The sequence below is a fragment of the Diceros bicornis genome, chromosome 4 (assembly GCF_020826845.1).
Source record: "Diceros bicornis minor isolate mBicDic1 chromosome 4, mDicBic1.mat.cur, whole genome shotgun sequence".
Lineage (NCBI taxonomy): Eukaryota > Metazoa > Chordata > Mammalia > Perissodactyla > Rhinocerotidae > Diceros > Diceros bicornis.
Window position 1 is genome coordinate 59,479,027 of NC_080743.1, and position 22,231 is coordinate 59,501,257.

Sequence of the window (22,231 nt, forward strand, 5' to 3'; positions counted from 1 at the left end):
CTTTCATTAAGTTCTCCCAGATTCCTCCTGAGGTTGAGAACAAAAAAACCATAAAAGGAATGAGACAATTGAGTCTCATTCATTTCTGTCTTTCTGTCTAAGCCTCTCAATTGCAGGCACTTCTGCCTTTCCAGAGACAAGCACTACTATATCCATATTTCTCCTTCCCTAAACATTATTTTTATATCCCCAGAAGAAAAACACAGGACACTATATTGTAAGTTATTACTGGAGTGTGGTGTTAAATTAAGTTTTCATTACCAACATATAGCTAACAAAGCAGTTTGAGGTCAGTGTCTATGGTAGAATGCACTTATATTCAATTTAACTATAAGAGTCAGGGCTTTAAAATCAAATCCAAAGACAAACCCAAATCCAGAGCAAACCACAACTAATTTGCTAAACCAGCAAACTAATCAGAAGCAAACATCTGATTTAAGGGAAAAGCAAATATTTTCTCAAGAAATACTAAATCAATGCAAGATAAAAACCAAACTTGCAAATTTCATTAAAATATTGAACATGGCAAATGTCCAACACCTCTAATTTATGCCTTACTCCCAAATTAACACTTCATTCAAAATGGAGGAACCATTACAATCATTATGAGAAATAAAATGATCTTAACGAAGAAGAGAGTAAAAACCAAAACACGACCCAACTCTACCACTTGACTTCCTTCTTTACCAGATCGCACTTTGTCCCGATCCCCCTCCTAATGCTTACCCTCATATCCATTTAAGTCCAATTCTTAGCACTGAGTGCCATATCTCTACCCCTGACAACCCTGTCCTGTCCACTGTCTCCATCTCTTACTTAAGCCCAAATATTATCACGGAATTCTAGAACTTAGAAAATGAGTACAAAAGGAGGATAAAAGAAAGAAGGAAGAAATTACAAATATCCTGGCTCCTCTACCCCTAGGAAATTATCTTTAGGAAATTATCTATGGGATAAGACTCCCACTCCTCACTGCAAGTAAAAACTTGAAGTGGACACATCTGTCCCCTACCAGTCTTCTTGACAGTTTTACGAGGACTCCAGTCAATGCTGACATGTGTGTTGAAGTCTTCAATGAGCTGCACAGCTCCCATCAGGTTACAGGGTTGGAACAAGGTCTGAAACTTGGGGTTGAACTGATGGTGAAGGGCGATGGAGCTTTGAGCAAAGGTTCCCAGCTCTTTCTGGGAAAATAGGACACAAAGGAGATCTAAGTTCCAAACAATTAATACTAGTAGCCCTTAGCCTCTGAGTTAAAGTGTCCTTCCTACTATAGGATAAAAACAGGTAAAAATCATCATAAAGTCTTTTATAACTAACATTATTCCATTAAGACTCTTTTGCTGAGTCCTCAGATATTCAGGGATTGAGTTTGTGATACACTCATCTGTTCTTGTTTTATGCTTAGCCTGAGTGTTCCTCAGTCTTTTGGATGTATGGTCTATCTGCCCAGCTAGAATTAAGGTGCTCAAGAGTGAGAGCCATTACTTTTTAAATTTTCTGTCTTTTGGTTTCTCTGAATAACACCTAGAACAAAGTACTTCTCATGACCCTCTGAACACAGTAAGAGGTGAATACACCCTGTTGACTACCAAGGAAGCTTGGACTACTAGCTAACTATACTACTCAAACTCCAAAAAGACTTACCCAAGAAGCAAAGAATATCATCATTACCTGCCCAAAAGTTCAGGGGCAATTTTTATACCATTTAAAATTTCAAAAGTAAAAGCCCTTCCTCCAAAATACTTCAAAACATCATGAAAAAAATTAATTTTATACACCAACACTGATATTGAGCCTAATGAATGGATAATGAATTCAGTAAAAAGAATAGAAGTACAAAAACCTAAGAAGTCAGAGTGGATCTAAAGATGAGGAAGAGGACGCAATAAAAAAGTCAGAGGAATAGTCTTAAGAAAACTGAACACACTTTGTCCTTCCAGGGGAATCAGTGGCTTACATTCTCTCAGCAAGCACAGGAAGCAATAGGTATAGCTACCAAAACACGCAGGAGAGAATAAATGTAGATTATGATGGGTGAATATCTGTGAAAAATGACTTGCCAAGCTAATTGCATACTCAAGTCTTGGGAATATTTGGAACCTTACGAGAAATATCCTGGTGGTGCTGGCCTCCGAACTGAGATTGGGGTTGGAGGTGGCGAGAAGGTGAATTTGCGTCAAGAGCTGAACATGCTGGGGAGGGAAAGAAAATGTTGTCATTTCAGGAACCCCAAAGACCATACCAAGATGTATGCAACTTTCTCACACAAGTTTCGCTTTCTGGAGAGACTATAAGAACACCACTGTATCCAGGTATGAACGTATCAGATGTGTTCCCCTTCAGCAAAATGACAGCACCAGAGGGGAGTTTAACCTCAAACCAGAGGGACTACAACTAGAAAGAAGAAAAAACTACTCTAGCAGTGAAGCTGTTAAATTCAGAACAGATTACTAAGGATTCTTTGAAATCTATAACTCTGAATACTATCAGGGCCCTTACGTGCATTCTTGCCTGAGCCATGAGGATATGAACGTGATGACCTTTTAAGGTCCTAACTGATGTGAAGATCCTGTGGTCCTATGGTTTCAGTGAGCATCAAGGCACTTATTCCTGACTTTTTACAAAGCTGCTCATTTTTGGCTTCAGTGTCAGGCCATGGGATGATCCAATATTAATATGACCAAGAAGAGTCTTACCTGCTGCATCTGCTGCTGGAGTCTCCTCCTCTGTGCTGGGTCTAGAATCAGAGTCTGCTGAACTTTCTCACTCTGGGGCTTAACCCTCTCTACCTCCTGCTGCTGTTTGGCTGAAGATTTCTTCATTTTCACCTGTTCGAGCAGCTCCTTCACTGTGCGATGTTGCTCATTTAGCAAGTTGGCCAGTGGTTCCTCAAACCTATTCCCAACAGGGAGATGACTGAATTTGAACATTTCCCTAGGTCCACAACAAATCCAATTCCTTCTAATGGCGGGCTAAGAGAGTTCGAATAATTTCCATCTACTGCTAATCCCCAAATCTCACTTTACCCAACAGGCAAACTCCTAGCCTATCCCAATCTTTCCCCAAAGTTGTTGGCATAGATTCAAATAAGCTGATTTTGAATTGTCCCCACCCCCTTCTTCTACAATCAGTCTTCTAAGTAATATACAAATGAAGGGGAAAGTAAACAAAAATCTGGGAGCAAAGAAACTTCTGGATAACAAAGCAGTCAATGAGCTAATGGGAACTCGTCATTCTTGCATCATACTGATATTCACATTAATCTGGGACTTGTTCTTTTTTTTTTTTTTCCTATACTGTTTTCTATAGAGGTTGCACCAGTTTGCATTCCCACCAGCAGTGAATGAGGGTTCCCTTTTCTCCACAACCTCTCCAACATTTGTTATTTTTTTTTTTCTTCTAAAAGTTCTACATTTTTTTTTTATTGATGTTTTAATGGTTTCTAACATTGTGAAATTTTGGGTTGTACATTTTTGTTTGTCCATCACCACATATATGACTCCCTTCACCCCTTGTGCCCACCCCCCACCCCCCACTGCCCTGGTAACCACAGTCCAGTTTTCTCTGTCCATGTGTTGGTTTATATTCCACATATGAGTGAGATCATACAGTGTTTGTCTTTCTCTTTCTGGCTTATTTCACTTAACATAATACGCTCCAGGCCCATCCATGTTGTTGCAAATGGGACGATTTTGTCTTTTTTTATGGCTGAGTAGTATTCCATTGTATATATATACCACAATTTCTTAATCCAATCGTCAGTCGAGGGACACTTAGGTTGCTTCCACTTCTTGGCTATGGTGAATAATGCTGCAATGAACATAGGGGTGCATAAGCCTCTTTGGATTGTTGATTTCAGGTGCGTTGGATAGATTCCCAGTACCGGGATGGCTGGATCATAGGGCATCTCTATTTTTAATTCTTTGAGGAATCTCCATACCGTTTTCCATAGAGGCTGCACCAATTTGCATTCCCACCAGCTGTGTATGAGGGTTCCTGTTTCTCCACATCCTCTCCAACATTTGTTGTTTTTTGTCTTGGTGATTATAGCCATTCTAACGGGCGTGAGGTGGTATCTTAGTGTTGTTTTGATTTGCATTTCCCTGATGATTAGTGATGTTGAGCATCTTTTCATGTGCCTATTGGCCATCTGTATATCTTCCTTGGAGAAGTGTCTGTTCATTTCCTCTGCCCATTTTTTGATCGGGTTGTTTTTTTGTTGTTCAATTGTGTGAGTTCTTTATATATTATGGAGATCAACCCCTTGTCAGATGTATGATTTGCAAATATTCTCTCCCAGCTGGTTGGTTGTTTGTTCATCTTGATTCTGCTTTCATTTGTCTTATAAAAGCTCTTTAATCTGATAAAGTCCCACTTGTTTATTTTTTCTTTAGTTTCCCTAGTCTGGGTAGGCATGTCATCCGAAAAGATTCCTTTAAAACCAATGTCAAATAGTGTGTTGCCTATATTTTCTTCTATGAGTTTTATAGTTTCAGGTCTCACCTTCAGGTCTTTGATCCATTTTGAGTTAATTTTTGTGAATGGCGATAGCACATGGTCCACTTTCATTCTTTTGCATGTGGCTGTCCAGTTTTCCCAACACCATTTATTGAAGAGACTTTCCTTTCTCCATTGCATGTTCTTAGCACCTTTGTCGAAAATTAGCTGTCCGTATATGTGTGGTTTTACTTCTGGGCTTTCAATTCTGTTCCATTGATCTGTGTGTCTGTTTTTGTACCAGTACCATGCTGTTTTGATTACTATTGCTTTGTAGTATGTTTTGAAGTCAGGAATTGTGATGCCTCCTGCTTTGTTCTTTTTCTTTAGGATTTCTTTAGCTATTCGGGGTCTTTTGTTGCCCCATATAAATTTTAGTATTCTTTTTTCTATTTCTGTGAAGAATGTCATTGGGATTCTGATTGGGATTGCACTGAATCTGTAGATTGCTTTAGGTAATATAGACATTTTAACTATGTTTATTCTTCCAATCCACGTGTATGGGATATCTTTCCATTTCTTTATGTCATCGTGGATTTCCCTCAATAATGTCTTGTAGTTCTCATTGTATAGGTCCTTCACACCTCCTTGGTAAGATTTATTCCTAGGTATTTTATTCTTTTTGATGCAATTGTAAATGGTATTATCTTTTTGAGTTCTTTCTGTTAGTTCATTATTAGCATATAGAAATGCAACTGATTTTTGTAGATTGATTTTGTACCCTGCAACTTTGCTGTAGTTGTTGATTGTTTCTAACAGTTTTCCAACAGATTCTTTAGGGTTTTCTATATATACAATCATGTCATCTGCAAATAGTGAGAGTTTCACTTCTTCGTTACCTATTTGGATTCCTTTTATTCCTTTTTCTTGCCTAATTGCTCTGGCCAAAACCTCCAGTACTATGTTGAACAGGAGTGGTGAGAGTGGGCAGCCCTGCCTCGTTCCTGTTCTCAGAGGAATGGCTTTCAGTCTTTCCCCGTTGAGTATGATGTTAGCTGTGGGTTTGTCATATATGGCCTTTATTATGTTGAGGTACTTTCCTTCTATTCCCATTTTATTGAGAGTTTTTATCATAAATGGATGTTGTATCTTGTCAAATGCCTTCTCTGTGTCTATTGAGACGATCACATGGTTTTTATTCTTTGTTTTGTTGATGTGATGTATCACGTTGATTGATTTGCGGATGTTGAACCATCCCTGCGTCTCTGGTATAAATCCCACTTGATCATGGTGTATGATCTTTTTAATATATTGTTGTATTCGGTTTGCCAATATTTTGTTGAGGATTTTTGCATCAATGTTCATCAGCGATATTGGCCTGTAATTTTCTTTCTTTGTATTGTCTTTGTCTGGTTTTGGTATCAGGGTGATGTTGGCCTCACAGAATGATTCAGGAAGTGTTCCATCTTTCTCTATTTTTTGGAATAGTTTGAGGAGGATGGGTATTAAATCTTCTTTGAATGTTTGGTAAAATTCACTGGAGAAGCCATCTGGTCCTGGACTTTTATTTTTTGGGAGGTTTTTGATTACTATTTCAATCTCTTTACTTGTTATTGGTCTATTCAGATTCTCCATTTCTTCTTGGTTCAATTTTGGGAGGTTGTATAAGTCTAAGAATTTATCCATTTCTTCTAGATTGTCCAATTTGTTGGCATATAATTTCTCATAGTATTCTCTTATAATCCTCTGTATTTCCATGGTATCCGTTGTAATTTCTCCTCTTTCATTTCTAATTTTATTTACTTGAGCCTTTTCTCTTTTTTTCTTAGTAAGCCTGGCTAAGGGTTTGTCAATTTTGTTTATCTTCTCGAAGAACCAACTCTGTTTCATTAATCCTTTCTACTGTTTTTTTGGTCTCAATATCATTTATTTCTGCTCTGATTTTTATTATTTCTCTCCTTCTGCTGGCTTTGGGCTTTGTTTGTTCTTCTTTTTCTAGTTCTGTTAGGTGTAATTTAAGGTTGCCTATTAGGGCTTTTTCTTGTTTGTTAAGGTGGGCTTGTATCGCTATGAGTTTCCCTCTCAGGACCGCTTTTGCTGCATCCCATATGGTTTGATATGGCATGTTATCATTTTCGTTTGTTTCCAGATAGTTTTTGATTTCTCCTTTAATTTCATCAATGATCCATTGGTTGTTCAGTAGCATGTTGTTTAATCTCCACATTTTTGTCACTTTCCCAGTTTTTTTTTCATGGTTCATTTCCAGTTTCATAGCCTTATGGTCTGAAAAGATGCTTGTTATGATTTCAATCTTCTTAAATTTATTGAGGCTTGCTTTGTTTCCCAACATATGGTCTATCCTAGAGAATGTTCCATGCGCGCTTGAGAAGAATGTGTAGTCAGCTGTTTTTGGGTGGAGTGCTCTGTATATGTCTACTAGGTCCATCTCGTCCAGTTTTTCATTTAAGTCTAATATTTCTTTATTAACTTTTTGTCTGGATGATCTATCCATTGCTGTAAGTGGGGTGTTAAGATCCCCTACTATTATTGTGTTGTTGTTGATTTCTCCTTTTAGGTTTGTTAATAGTTGTTTTATGTACATTGGTGCTCCTATGTTGGGTGCATATATATTTATAAGTGATATGTCTTCTTGATGGAGTGTCCCTTTTATCATTATATATTTCCCTTCTTTGTCTTTCTTAACCTGTTTTATCTTGAAGTCTACTTTGTCTGATATGAGTATGGCAACACCTGCTTTCTTTTGTTTGCCATTAGCTTGGAGTATTGTCTTCCATCCTTTCACTCTGAGCCTGTGCTTGTCTTTAGTGCTAAGATGTGTTTCCTGAAGGCAGCATATTGTTGGGTCTTGCTTTTTAATCCATCCTGCCACTCTGTATCTTTTGATTGGAGAGTTCAATCCATTTACATTTAGGGTAATTATTGAAATATGAGGGCTGAATGTTGCTGTTTTGTCACTTATTTTCTGGTTCTTTTGCATTTCCGTTGTTTCTTGTCCCATTTGTTTTGGACTGCCAATTGAGTTTGGTTGTTCTGTCTTATGACTCTTCTAGTTTTCTCTTTGTTTATCATATGTGGTTTTGCTTTGATTATTTGTTTAGTGGTTACCTTGAGGTTTGGGCAAAAAATCTTGTGTATGAGATAGTCCATTATCTGATAGCCTCCTACTTCCTTATACTAAGTCAATTCAGTCACTTTCCTCTTCCCCTTCTAAGTTGCTCTTGTTATACCTTATTCTATCTTGTGTTGTGGCTGTGTGTTTACAGTGATGAGGTTAAATTTATTTTTGGTGAATTTCTTCCTTTGATCTTTGAGTTTAGTATTTAAGTGGTTGCTAACCTATTCCGGTAAAGATCTACTATTTCTCTGATTTTGTCTACCTACTTTTCTCCTTCCTCCAAGCTTTGTGTTCCCTTTCTCTTCTTTTTTTCAGGCCTGAGGGCCTTCTTGAGTATTTCTTGTAGTGGGGGTCTCGTGGCCATGAACTCCCTTAGCTTTTGTTTATCTGGGAGAGTTACTATTTCTCCATCATATTTGAAGGATATTTTTGCTGGATAGAGTATTCTTGGCTGAAAGTTTTTGTCTTTTAGTATTTTGAATATATCATTCCAGTCTCTTCTAGCCTGAAAAGTTTCTGTTGAGAAATCTGCTGAGAGCCTGATGGGAGTTCCTTTGTACGTTATTTTTTGTTTTTGTCTAGCTGCCTTTAATATTGTTTCTTTGTCGTTGACCCTGGCTAGCCTTACCACTAGGTGTCGTGGTGAAGGCCTTTGTCTGTTAATATATATAGGTGTCCTGTTGGCTTCGCTTACTGGTATTTCCTGCTCCTTCCCCAGATTTGGGAAATTTTCAGCTATTATTTCCTTGAATAGGCTCTCTGTTCCTCTTTCCCTCTCCTCTCCCTCAGGAATACCTATAATTCTTATGTTACATTTTCTAATAGAGTCAGATATTTCTCGGAGTCTTTCTTCATTTCTTTTTAGTCTTAGTTCTCTCTCTTCTTCCATCTGGAGTATATCTGTATTCCTATCCTCTAAAGTACTAATTCTTTCCTCCATATTGTCAGCTCTGTTCTTTAAAGATTCCAGATTCTCCTTTATCTCCTCCATTGTGTTCTTCATCTCCATCAGCACTGATTGGTTTTTCTTTATGATTTCAATCTCTTTTGTGAAGAAACTCCTAATCTCATTGAATTGTTTGTCTGTGTTGTCTCGTATTTCGTTGAGTGTTTTTATGATAGCTATTTTGAAATCTCTGTCATTTAGTTTATGGATTTCTGTGTCTTCGGGGTTGATTTCTGGGTGCTTGTCATTTTGTTTCTGGTCTGGTGATTTCATATATTTTTGCATTATGGTTCCTGTGTTGGTTTTGATTTTCCTCATCCTGGAAGTCTCTGGTTGCAATTTCCACCTGCCGCCACTGTCTGGTGGTAAAGGGCTGTGTAGTCTAAGCCCCCTGCGCTCTGCCCCAGTTTTTCTGCTGCGATCCGCAGTTTTGTTTTGTTTTCCCCACTGCGATCCACGGGTCCAGTCCAGTTTGTTCAGGTCTTCCTCGGATCGCTAGGTCTGGTCGAGCTGCAGACTCCGGGTTGCGGGGAGGGGGGAGCTCTCTCTTTTGCCCTCTGGGTCCCTGACGTGGGAGGCTTCTCGTTTGCCCCTCTTTATCCGCTCTCTGGGGTGCTCAGATGTTGATGGTAGCCCTGTGGCTCCTCTGAGTCCTCTGTGCGGGAGTTTCCCACTGGCTGAGAGAGCCTGAAGAGCTACAGTTTTCCCGCCGAGGGCCGCCCCTCCCCCCTCTCTGGGAGCCGCGCGGACCGGGATCGCTGATCTGATGGGGAGGGAGCGGAGTTCTCCTTACCTCTCCCCACTTCCTCCGGGGGCCCAGCACGTTCGGCTCTCAGATGTGCGGCAGTGTGGATCCCTCCACTCTAGGTTTTCACTGTCTGGGATTCCGTTGTTGTTCTGTGGCTGTTGCTTTTGTTGTATCTTGTGGGGGAAGAATTCACGGGAAAGCTCACTCCGCCATGATGCTGACGTCACTCTCCTTTTTTTTTTTTTTTTTAAAGATTTTATTTATTTATTTTTTTCCCCTCAAAGCCCCAGTAGATTGTTGTATGTCATAGCTGCACATCCTTCTAGTTGCTGCATGTGGGACACGGCCTCAGCATGGCTGGAGAAGCGGTTCGTCGGTGCACGCCCGGGATCCGAACCCGGGCCGCCAGCAGCAGAGCGCGCGCACTTAACCGCTAAGCCACGGGGCCAGCCCTGGGACTTGTTCTTAACAGTGATATAGAATCTTCTCAAAGTACAGCATTTGTTCTCTAATTTACCCATTACTCTCATCCCAGGTCTAGCTTCTCCGATTCTCCCAATCCTATCCATTCAGGCTACCCTGCCTTCTTTTCTTAAAACGTCAGACTTACCAGCATGAAGCAAAAAGGGAATATACTAAAATACATGGTAGTTTAGATGAATAATGAGAAGTTGGTTCAAGTATTACCCTACTAGCCTCCATGAAAATATCTTCTTTCAGCGCTCTGAATTCCCTCTCTGAGTTTCCTAACCCTACCCTCCCACCCCTACCTCCTAAAAGAGAGAACTGTGTCCAGGGCTGAAGCAAGAATCCAAATACTTAGCATGCTAGTTCTGAGGTAGAGGCAGAACAATACACTTAAATATTAAGCACTGGTTGATACCCATGCAGTCAGGGTAAGACCTGCTCAAGTAGCTATGACTAGCGGGTTATCCTATTTCAAGAAATCCTCTATATTGTAGTAATAGTTAAACGATAACTTTTTCCAATAGCCTCTGTGGATAAAGATTATGTTTCTTTTTACAGTATTTACTGCAAGTATGGGCAGGAACAGGGTAAAAACCTTAAAGACATGGGACTGTCCTCTGAACAATCTTTACTGAGAACTGAAAACTCTTTGATTATCTGCACTACTAGCAGAGAAACAGAAGAACAGAAGCATAAAAAAAGGAAATAATGCAAAAATAGCCTACACTTGATTTTAGTAAGTATTACTTGGATAGTTGATAAGGGAAGCACAGATATCTCACTTTCCCCATGATACTTAGTCAAAGATTGAACTAGGTTGGCATTTCCAAATGCAAGAGAAGGAGCAGCCCAAACAGATCACCGAATACCAGAAGGTAACTGAATTTGAACAGAATTTTGTGTGTGTGTGTCTGTGTGTGTGTGTGTGTGTGTGTGGAAGATTAGCCCTGAGCTAACATCCAATGCCAATCCTCCTCTTTTTGCTGAGGAAGATTGGCCCTGGGCTAACATCCATGCCCATCTTCCTCTACTTTATGTGGGACGCCGCCACAGCATGGCTTGACAAGCGGTGCGTCCGTGCATGCCCAGGATCAGAACATGAGAACCCCAGGCCGCCAAAGCAGAGTGTGTGCACTTAACCACTATGCCACTGGGCCGACCCCTTGAGCAAGGATTTTAAAGAAGTTATATAATTCGCAAATTTAAAAAATTCATAGAAAGAGTTGATTAGTAGAACTGAAATATGTTTATAGATCAAATCCCATTGTAAGAAGTTCCCAGGAGGAATGATTCCATTCTGCTATACCAGAATTTTGTTCTATGAACTATGGCTTAAAATAAATGGATCAAATACAGACTCTCTTTGATAGAGAAATCCTGAAAATGTTCTCAAAAAAAAAAAAAAGGAAATATATGAGGTGACAGAAGCGTTAACTCGAAGGGGGAATCCTTTCACAATGTACATGTATATCAAATCATCACGTTGTACACTTTCAATATCTTACAACTGTATTTGTCAATTATACCTCAATAAAGCTGAGATAAAGAAAATCTTGGGGCCGGCCCCGTGGCTTAGAGGTTAAGTGCGCATGCTCCACTACTGGCGGCCCGGGCTCGGATCTTGGGCGCGCACCGACGCACCGCTTCTCTGGCCATGCTGAGGCTGTGTCCCACATACAGCAACTGGAAGGATGTGCAACTATGACGTACAACTATCTACTGGGGGACTGTGGGGGGGCGGGGGAAGGAGGAGGATTGGCAATGGATGTTAGCTCAGAGCCAGTCTTCCTCAGCATAAAGAGGAGGATTAGCATGGATGTTAGCTCAGGGCTGATCTTCCTCACAAAAAAAAAAAAAAAAAAAAAAAGACAAGAAAATCTTGAGTTTCATAGTAGTTATATTATGGTATTTATTGTAACGGAATATGACTGATATTCCTGGTTTCTACACATTGGTTAGTAAACTCTGTCTTTCTCACTAAATTGCAAGTTCCCTGAAGGTCTCGCTTTCAGATGGAGCCCAAGTTCTCTAATTAGGCAATGCTGTTAATTAAAACACTGGGCTAATTAGAGGCCATGGGTCTCTTTGCTTTGTTTGCTCCATCCACGGCACAAACCATACTCTGACCTCTAGCCAATCATCTAACAACTGTATGTCACTATTCAGAATGGATAATAACAGATTAAAGTACAGATGGTTTATGTAAATCCATCACAAAAATAGGAGAAAAAATTAAAGCCTCTACTGTCCGGGTGGAGCAACGTAAGTGCCAACTTTATGTGAAGATGGCAGTACATACATTTCAGACTCCAGGGTATTACAGCAGGTGCTTCATGGTTTGCTCAATTAATGCCTAGGTGACTAACAAACTTGCATTAACATTTACTAGATGTTAATGGCGAAGAAGGAAAACAAAAGGGACATACTGGATATTACAATTTTGGGTAGTTTCTGTGGCTGGCCACATAGAGTCCTATACACCTCTCCAGCACCACTCATCTGGAGAAGCTGCTGTGGATGCCAGCTACTGTTTTTTCTCCCTTCCCAAACAGATACAGCTCGGTCTATAGCTGCACTGCCCCATAATAAGGAGATCCATTCACTTGACACCTAACACTTGCACAGGGCTCTACATCTTTAGATCAGTAACAGCAGATAGTTAGGGATGGGAAATTATTAACCAAAATTTCTGAAAACCTTTTCAGACATACACTTTTCCTCCATTCTAAGTCTCAATGGTAGCCTACCGTAGGGCCTGAGGGGTGTTAAAGTTAGGCCGAGCCTCAGCCACACGCTCCTCCTCTTCTGGGCCATCATCTTCCATGTTGGAGAATCCCATCTCATCTTGGAACTGAGGGCAAAGGAAAAGGAGGATTTTCCTGAGGAATGGGCATGTGAAAGTCACTCCAGCAGTGAGCAGGGAACGTCAAGACTATAGTTTACAGAACTTTAACAATGCTGGCACCCAGAAAAAGCTTGCATCAGAACCTTTCTCACCTCAGGGCTCCCACAATCCCACACATGGGATAACTATTATGCCAGGAAAAAAGTCTCTCAATCAGCCCACTTGCAATGGTAAGGACAGAGCACAGATAACTCAAAATGATAGGAAATATCTTTCAAGAGACAAATTTATGAATAAGATAACTATCTATGCTCAGAATAATCTAACACTATTTTGCAATCTTTAAGGATGCAACAAATGCTAATCAGGGAGGCCACCCAAAGGTTTGCAAGGAAAATTTTGCTAATAACCTACATATGGATAATTAAAGTTTTTTAGTTAGCAAAATTCTCTCCTGAGTGGACTGAAAGGGGAATTGGCTTGGTCAGACCACCCTTCTGGAGGGAGGGGCCTTGGGACCAAAGGACAGAGCTTGCTGGAGAATCCACTATTACCATCTGAGTTCTCACTCGAGGATCACTACTCACGGTTTCAAACAGCTCTTCCATCAGTTCATTCACTTCCTTTTCTGCAAAAAAGCCAAACAGTATGTTGCTGGCACAAGTTAATTTCATTTTGCAACAAAGGAGAATTCCAAGAGACCATGTATGTTGTTTTCAGCAAGGCATTTGATAAAATCCTCATATCTATCCATCTTTCTTTCATTCAAAAACATTTACTGAACATGAACTATGCCTCAATCTCTGTTCTAGATACTTGGGATACAAGACAGAACTAAACAGTCTTACCCTCATGAAGCTTAAATTCTAGTGGGAAGACATACATAAAATGTGAGCTAGATGATTTTACAATAAGGTAAATTCATAGTTTGTTGGTCTATCCTACTGAATGGAGCCAAGAGAGAAATCTCCAGCAGTGTGTCACAGGACCCTGGCTTTGGACCTGAACTATTCAGCAACTTCATCAGTGACTTAGAAGACCTAGAAAACACACTCATCAAATCTGTAAATGATATAAAGCTGGAAAGGATTGCCAGACCAACTGATGACAGATTCAAAATTTTACGTTTTCTCAAACTAATTGGATGGAATATAATGGGGATAAATTTAGTCTTACACTTAGGATTTTCAAAAATCAGTTTCTCAAGTGCATGAAAAGGTGACACGGCTCAGAAACAATTAACCAAAAAAGATGTGAATGTTTTGGTTGACCTCAAGTTCAAGATGACACTGCTGCTGCAAATTAGTGCTCATATCCAAGAAGGCAAGCATATCACTAAACCAGAGCAGTGTCAGACTATGTCTAGAGGACTGTGATCATTTCTATAAAAGCCCTTCTTAAAAGGGCATTAAAAAGATAAAATCCAAATGTTGGTGAGGATATGGAGCAACTGGAACTCTAATGTGAATGTAAAACGGAAAGCCACTTTGGAAAAAGGTCTCGTAATTCTCATAAAACTTAGCATACATCGACCCTATGAACAGTGATTCCTCTCCTAGATAGCTGACCCAAGAGAAATGAAATATTCATCCACAAAGGCTTGCACAAGAAAGTTCAGAGCAGCTTTAGTCAAGATAGCCAAAAATTAGAGAGAACCCAGATGTCCATCAACACCTGGGGATAGATAAAAAATAAACAAACTGGTAAATTTATACAATGGAATTCTACTCAGCAATAAAAGGGAACAAATTAATGATACGTGCAATATGGATGAATCTCAAAAATATTATGCTGAGTGAAAGAAGGCTTACACAACAGAGCACATACTATATGATTCCATTTATATGAAGTTCTAAAACAGGCAAATCCAGTCCATGATGGAAAAAATCAGAATTGCCTCTGGGGGGATGGTGTGGGAATTGACTTTGAAGAGGCATGAGAGAACTTTCTGAGGTGACAATTCTATATTCTGATAGGAGTCTGGGTTACAGAGGTGTAAGTATGTCAAAACTCATTGAATGGTACACTAAGATTTGTGTAATACATTGTGTATAAATTTACCTAACAAGAGAAATTGTAAAAAAAATATTGAGCTCTCATTCATGATATGCATGCTGAAATGTTTAGGAGTGAAGTATAATGATGTGTACAACTCACTTTGAAAAGCATCAAAAAAAACATGGATTCATAGATGAATAGAGAGATAGATGAATTATAAAGAATGTACATCAAAAGTTAATTATAGAAACTAGATGGTGGGTATATGGGTGTCCACTATACAATTCTTTCAAACTTTTCTGTATGTTTGAAATGTTTCATAATAAAATATAATGGGGAAAACAATTTTTTTTAAATAAAAGCTAGAATCCAGAGGAGGATCCCTTGGGTGTGAGAGGTCTGGAAACTATGGTATTTAGAGAACTGAAGAAACTTGGTATGTTTAGCAAGGGAAAGAAAAAACAGGAAAAGAAACATATTTTACTATGCACATTTTGAAGAAAATTACATTTTTTAGCAACAGAGGACAAATAGGACTATTAACGGTAGATTTAGGTTCAAAAAGGAAAATGTTGGGGGCCAGCCCGGTGGCATAGTGGTGAAGTACGCATGCTCCGCTTTGGCGGCCCAGGGTTTGCAGGTTCAAATCCCTAGCACGGACCTATGCATCGTTCATCAAGCCATGCTGTGGCAGGCATCCCATGTATGAAATAGAGGAAGACTGGCCACAGATGTTAGCTAAGGGCCAATCTTCCTCACCAAAAAAAACCACAGAACAGAAAATTTTAATTGAGGAGGCATTCAAGATTAGGATACACTATAGTAGTGCGAATTGCAGAATTGATGAGCTCCTTGTCACTGGAGGTATCCAGAGACTAAAAGGCACATCAGAGAAGTTGTAAACAAACTCAAGGGGGAGGAAAATATATGACTGCATGAAGCTTTTCAAATTCTGTGATTCTATGTCTTTTAAATTTTTGTCATCCATGTAAGGATAAATCCTCTTAAAGGGATTATACTTAAATATGATAACATCAGACACAAGAGGACAAGCAGTAGGAACAAAATTAAAATTCTATCCTAGTTTTTACTTCTGATCACAGACCTCTATGACTAGAAAGGATGGCCCTTCATTCAGGCATCCCAGAAAAGTTCACTATTTGATTGGCAAATATTGCCAGCATTGTGCAAAATGTTGGCTCTACAACAATAAACAATACAAAATCCATGAGCAAGTAACAAACAAAAGGAGAGGCAAGTGCATTCCAGGCCAAGAGCTGAACTGAAATGAGGTCTCCTACTTTTCCACTTCATGCAGAAAATGTTTCATTACCAGCACATGACATTGTGGACCAGTCACTCCTTCCTGCAAGACTGTTCCCTTGATTTCTGATACTAGACTTTCTTGGTTTTCCCCTTACCTTCCTAGATCCTCCTTCACAGTTTTCTCAAAGCCTAAATCCTCAAGCCTTTTCATTCTACACTTTCTCCTTGCTTTCTAGTGCTTTCCTTTCAACGTTTCCCCTAATCTTATTTATCATAACATACCAAAATAAATGGAATATCTTCATAAAGAAAACGGCATTCTAATCTTAACAAGATGAAAGACGAAATAAAGCAACAAAATAGAATATAAGTCCTCAAGGATCGTATTTACATAATTCTCTTTGCACAAAGAATTGCATTATCTAGGTATATAATAAATACTTTTAGATGCTTATAAAGCTTTCTCCATAACCTGATCAAGGGCCAACATCTGACCTTCACTATGTTGTGTATACTATTCCAGTACTATACAGGGTCATGCATACACAATAAAAATCAACAGTTTCTGAAATATATGTTTTCCATCATTGACAAAGTAATTTTTAAAACAAATGACTCAAGCCAAGTTATTTAATTGTTTTCAATGCCTCCAATCTTGCTCTCTTTATCCACCAAATCAATACATTAAACCGGTATTAAATCAAAGTGATAGTTCTAAAATACAAATCAGTTCCCTACTGATTTCCTGCTTAAAACTCTTTTGAGCTCTACTTTTTGACAGATCAAAACTCAAATTCAAGGTTCTCCATGATCTGAACACTGCTTTCTTTTCTACCACCATTCACTCACACAACTATACCAAACTACTTACTATTTTCCGAACACATTTATTGTTGTTTCACCATTCCGTGGTTTGCAGATGCTCTTATATCTATCTGCAATATCCCTCTCTGGCCCCATTTGCCAAAAATTTCTTATTTCTCCTTCAAAACTAAGATTAAGACATCTCATCTTGTGACTCCTTCCCTAACCCCTCCCACCCTACTCCATACCATACACTAGGAGATTATACCCTCTTTTAGGCTACTAACAAACCTTATACACAACCTATTACAGCCCCTATCACTTTGTATTATAACTTTTTCTGTTTGTATCCCCCTACTAAGCTGATGTCCTACAGGGCAGAGGCTATATCTTATTCATTGTGGTATCCAAGTACAATCTGTGCCAAATGTTGGACTCAATACATGACTGTGGAATATATAATATTCCTGATAGGCTTCCTGAATATATACATAAATTTAAAGAATTATAGAAATAAATGGGTAGAGGAAGCTTAAATGTCTTAACTTAAATGGGCTGCAAACTTCACCCTCAAAAATCTACAAAGTAAACAAAGGTAGATGTGGAGCAGTCAAGAGCAGGACTCATAGTAAACACAGACTCACTGGTGATTCTCACTGCCCGGTCAGTGCGGAAATCCTCTGTGTCTGGTTCATCAAGATCTTCCAGGAAATTATATTCTGGATCATCATCATCATCTGCTTCATCTAAGAAAAAAAATGGATCAGACACTTATTCCCAACTCTGAACTCATATCTCTGGTGAAAACTTAAGATTTTCAGCACTACAAGAATCTGTTCCAATAAAGCATAGTCTTAAGTTTTTAAATAACATTCTTTTTTCCTCAGTGCCTTTGCACAGGTCATTTCCCACAGCTGACTCTCATCTCACCTATTCTCTCCAACAAGCCAAGTTCCTTCCTTCCTGCAAACAAGACTTAAATCTCTCAAAGCGCAACAAAAGCCAGAAAACTGAACATAATTTATCTCAGTAATCCCATTTTGAGTAGTGCATCTCATGAAAATAATACTTTTGTAAAACTATTTACACAAAGGCATTGATAAGAAAAAAGGAAGGGGCCAGCCCAGTGGCGTAGTGGTTAAGTTTGCATGCTCTGCTTTGGCAGCCTGGGGTTCACAGGTTTGGATCCTGGCCACGGACCTACACACCACTTATCAAGCCATGCTGTGGCAGGCGTCCCACATATAAAGTAGTGGAAAATGGGCATGGATGTTAGCCCAGGGCCAATCTTCCTCAGCAAAAGGAGGAGGATTGGCAACAGACGTTAGCTCAGGGCTAATCTTCCTCACCAAAAAAAAAAGAAAGAAAGAAAAAAAAGAAAAAAGGAAGACCCTAATTCCCAATAATTAGAGAATGACTATAATTACAATGCTTTAGTATAAAATAGTAAAGACATAGAAAATGTAAACATATAACCACTCTATAAATATTCAATACATGCATGACAAAAGTACAAGACAACATACACATAATAATCATAAGTATGAAAAATTATGTCCCTACAACATGACCCAGAAATAACTAAAACTATACAAAAATAATAAACATACGTTATGTTAAGGCATAGAAATATGGGTATTTTTCTCCCTCATAATTTTCTATAATGCTGATGCTATGCTATCTTTTCGATTCCTAAATAAAAATTGTGAAGGATTCACTGAATTATGGAATTGTTATATTAAGGTGATATTTTTCCCAGGACAACTTTAGATCAGTCCCATCTAATAGAACTTTCTGCAATGACAGAAATGTTCCACATATGCATTGTACAATAATGGTAGCCACTAGTCACACATGGCAAATGAGAACTTGAAACGTGGCTAGTGCAACTGGGGAACTAAATTAAAACAAAAAACAAAAAACACCTACGATGACAACACAGTAGTCCCCCTTATCCGCAAGGGATATATTCCAAGAAGGTCAGTGGAAACTGCGGATAGTACCAAACGCTATATATACTATGTTTTTTCCTACACATACATACCTATGATAAAGTTTAATTTATAAATTAGGCACAGTAAGAGATTAACAATAACTAATAATAAAATAGAACAATTATAACAACATACTGTAATAAAAGTTACCATAGATCTTAGCAACCTCAGCATATAATTTTTTTTCTTTACTTATTAAGTCAAGAACTTTCACCTTTGCACTTATAGGATGCACTTTACGGCTTCTCTTTGGCATATCTGAATTGTGCATCACTACTCTTGGGCTTTGGGGCCATTATTAAGTAAAATAAGGGTTACTGGAACACAAGCACTGCGATACTGCCAGAGTAGATCTGATAACTGAGCTGGCTACTAAGTGATAAGCGGGCACGTAGCGTATACAGTGTGGACGTGCTGGACAAAGGGATGATTCAAGTCCTGGCGGGACAGAGTGGGTCAGTGCAAGATTTCACCATGCTACTCAGAATGGTGTGCAATTTGAAACTTACAAATTGTTTATTTCTGGAACTTTCCATTTAATATTTTCAGATTGTGGTTGGCGTGGGTAACTGAAACTGTGAAAGCAAAACTGCACATAAGGGGGACTACTGTAACTAAATTCCTTACTATTACATAGCCACTAAACAAGAGAGGGAGATCTCTATGTATTACAATGGAAAAATGTCTAAATTATATTGTTAAGTGAAAGAAGCAAGTTGCAGATGCAGAACAATATATAGAATATGATTCCTTTCTTGGAAAAAATATTGTTATCTGAGATAAACGTGCTTGATTGAATATACAGAAAATATCTAGAAAGTATCAATAAAGATTCAAGGATAGAACTCTTACTTTTCACTTTGTACCATTCCACAATGTTTTAATTTTTCATAATAAATATCTTTCATTAAAAATAAAAATACAGGGGCTGGCCCCGTGGCTTAGCGGTTAAGTGCGCACGCTCCGCTGCTGGCGGCCCAGGTTCGGATCCCGGGCGCGCACCGACGTACTGCTTCTCCAGCCATGCTGAGGCCGCGTCCCACACACAGCAACTAGAAGGATGTGCAGCTATGACATACAACTATCTACTGGGGCTTTGGGGGAAAAAATAAATAAAATTATAAAATAAATAAATAAATAAAAATAAAATAAAAATAAAAATACATACACACACATTTTTGATTCACAATCATTGGAAAATCTGTACTGATTAACCCCCAATATAACCTGATATTCTTTATTCAACATCTATACTCAGTTTATAATATATTAATTTGCATTGTTTATACATAGCTATTTAAAAGTCAAGTCTTCTTCATCCATTTGTGGGTTTATCTCCCCAATAAAAATTCTTTAAATCCTTAGGAATGGAATCCTGTCTTCCTAATCTCTATAGTACTTTCTATATAAGTCTCTTCATAAACATTGCTTTATCAACACTGCTGAATGATGAAAGCTTTGGGAAAAGCCTACAACACATGGGTAGTGTACGCAGGTTTGGACCCCCATCTGTTTGGGTGCAAGAACTACAATAGACAGCTTCTGCCCACACCACACAAATGGGTCAGCCAATATTCTCAGAGCACTCATTTGGCAAACATGGTGAAAAATCACTTAGGAAAGTTTCTTCTGAGTTCTGCTTAGCTTTTAGTACCTTGGTTGTAGAATCTGCCCTCTGGGTCTAATTACTTTTTTGACTGATTAACAATGTCAGCATCTACCCAGCTGATCTCAGTTTGGTGTACTCCTCCAGAGCGGCCTCTTAATTATATTTTGCAAATGAGACTTTTACTTTTAATAATATGCAGATCAGATGGTACTAGGAACATGTGAAAATAGCCACATAACGCTACAAAAACAGATCAGCATATGGCTAAAGTTTGGTACTGGCATCTATATCCAGCATCATTTCCTATTTATCAGTACTCAGTAAATTCAGCTAGTAAATCTGGGGTCCAACCTACTCTAGTTACTGGCTCTGTGTTCTCCTTTTTTAATCTGTCCTAATGAGAAAACAAAAAAATACTGACTTTTAAAGAAAGGATTTTCACTCTCCTCACTAACCATTATTCCATTTCCTCAATCAACCCTTATCATACACTCTTACTTCTCCCAGACCACTAGTTTCCATTCTTTAGGATACATAAGAATTAGACCCCTAGAGCATACCTATTAGAGATTCTGACTCAGTAGATATGGGGTGAGGCCCTGGAATCTGTATCTTTAACTAACACCACTCAACACACACATCCTTTCACTCTTTGATTCTGATTCAAGTTCTAGAGACCATATTATGAGAAACACTGCCCTAGAGTCCCCAAATCCTGACAGCCAACTCTATCTGGCCTTTCCTCCTCAACAGCTACCACCTCAGCTCTTTCAACCACGGTGATAAAAATCAGGGCACCAAAGCTGCTGCCACTGATAAAGCTATGAGAACCCGACTTAATTACCGTCAATATTTTGTCTCAGCTTAGGTCTAAGGACAAAAATCAGAGCTTGCTTATGAAGAGTCATAACTACTTAAAAAATGCTTTAACGTCCCCTGAGACTTCTTTGATTGAGACATGTTCCTAGAATATTAAACTGGGTTCTAGTCCTAGCAGTACAACAAACTGATTCTGTAACACTGAGCAACACAATAAATTTCTCTAGAGATTTCTACAAAATGCATAGAACTGTCTTTGTCCCTGTTAATTCCTATCTGCAGAGATTTTGAGCTTTGGTGTCATGGACCTTGAGGTGGGTTGACAGAAAAAGGAAGTGCCAATAAATGAACTTCAAAAGATTTATAAATCCCCCAAAAAGTCACATGAAAAAAATTTCATGTATGTAGATCTATACATTTTTCTGGGGAGATGCTGCATAGCTTTCATCACATTCTCAAAAGGGTAAGTAATGGAAAAGCCAGAAGCTTAAAGTCCTATCAGAAAGACTAATGGGATGATATATCAGTTGTTGATTATTAAGGAACTGATTCTCCAGTTTGTATGTCAATGACTCAGCTTCAAATTTCATCGTTTTCTCCTTCATACGAGTTTGTGCATTTTGTCGCTTACCAGCACTTCTGCCATAAAGGGTGAGTGGAAAAGAAAAATGGTAAAATTCAAACCAATTTGTTTCTTGTTCTATGTCTTTTCTAAATTCTTCCTAATGCCACATTAACATAGAAAACCAAAAGGTAATTTCGTATTCGAAAACTCTTTAGAGACGCACAGCAAACTATTATCAATGATCCCTCTGGGGCAAGAAACTGTAATTAAGGAAAGGGGCTTTAATAGTTTTCTTAATACAATATTTGATTTCTTTACACCAAGCTTATATTACTCTTATAATACAGAAAATAAGAGAAAACTTTTGGGAGGATATATCCTACAGAACCCATAGTACATATTATCTCATGTCACTTCTACCCAACTGCCTTCTCTCCTCAGTGTCACTGTTGTTAAATATCTTTCAAAGGTCCATCTCAATTACCACTTCTTTCATATAGCTGTCTCCGATCATCCTAAACAAGAATTTTTTCTTTCTCTTCTAAGAGGTTAGAACAGCATTTATGCCCCTTTTATGGTGTACCTGAGTTTAT

At 38.7% G+C, this 22,231-nt stretch overlaps 1 protein-coding gene across 6 annotated transcripts in view; it reads right to left on the reverse strand.

Moving 5' to 3' along the window:
* GON4L (gon-4 like) overlaps positions 1–22,231 on the reverse strand; it is a 79,206-nt gene that overhangs the window by 22,807 nt on the left and 34,168 nt on the right. For all 6 annotated transcript variants that reach the window (XM_058539401.1, XM_058539400.1, XM_058539402.1 and 3 more), the window contains 6 exons: positions 17,296–17,397; positions 13,171–13,211; positions 12,486–12,589; positions 2,700–2,898; positions 2,109–2,195; positions 1,013–1,184 (listed from right to left, as the gene is read on the reverse strand). In XM_058539401.1, coding sequence (XP_058395384.1) covers positions 1,013–1,184; positions 2,109–2,195; positions 2,700–2,898; positions 12,486–12,589; positions 13,171–13,211; positions 17,296–17,397 — 705 coding nt within the window. The remainder of the gene's footprint in view (positions 1–1,012; positions 1,185–2,108; positions 2,196–2,699; positions 2,899–12,485; positions 12,590–13,170; positions 13,212–17,295; positions 17,398–22,231) is intronic.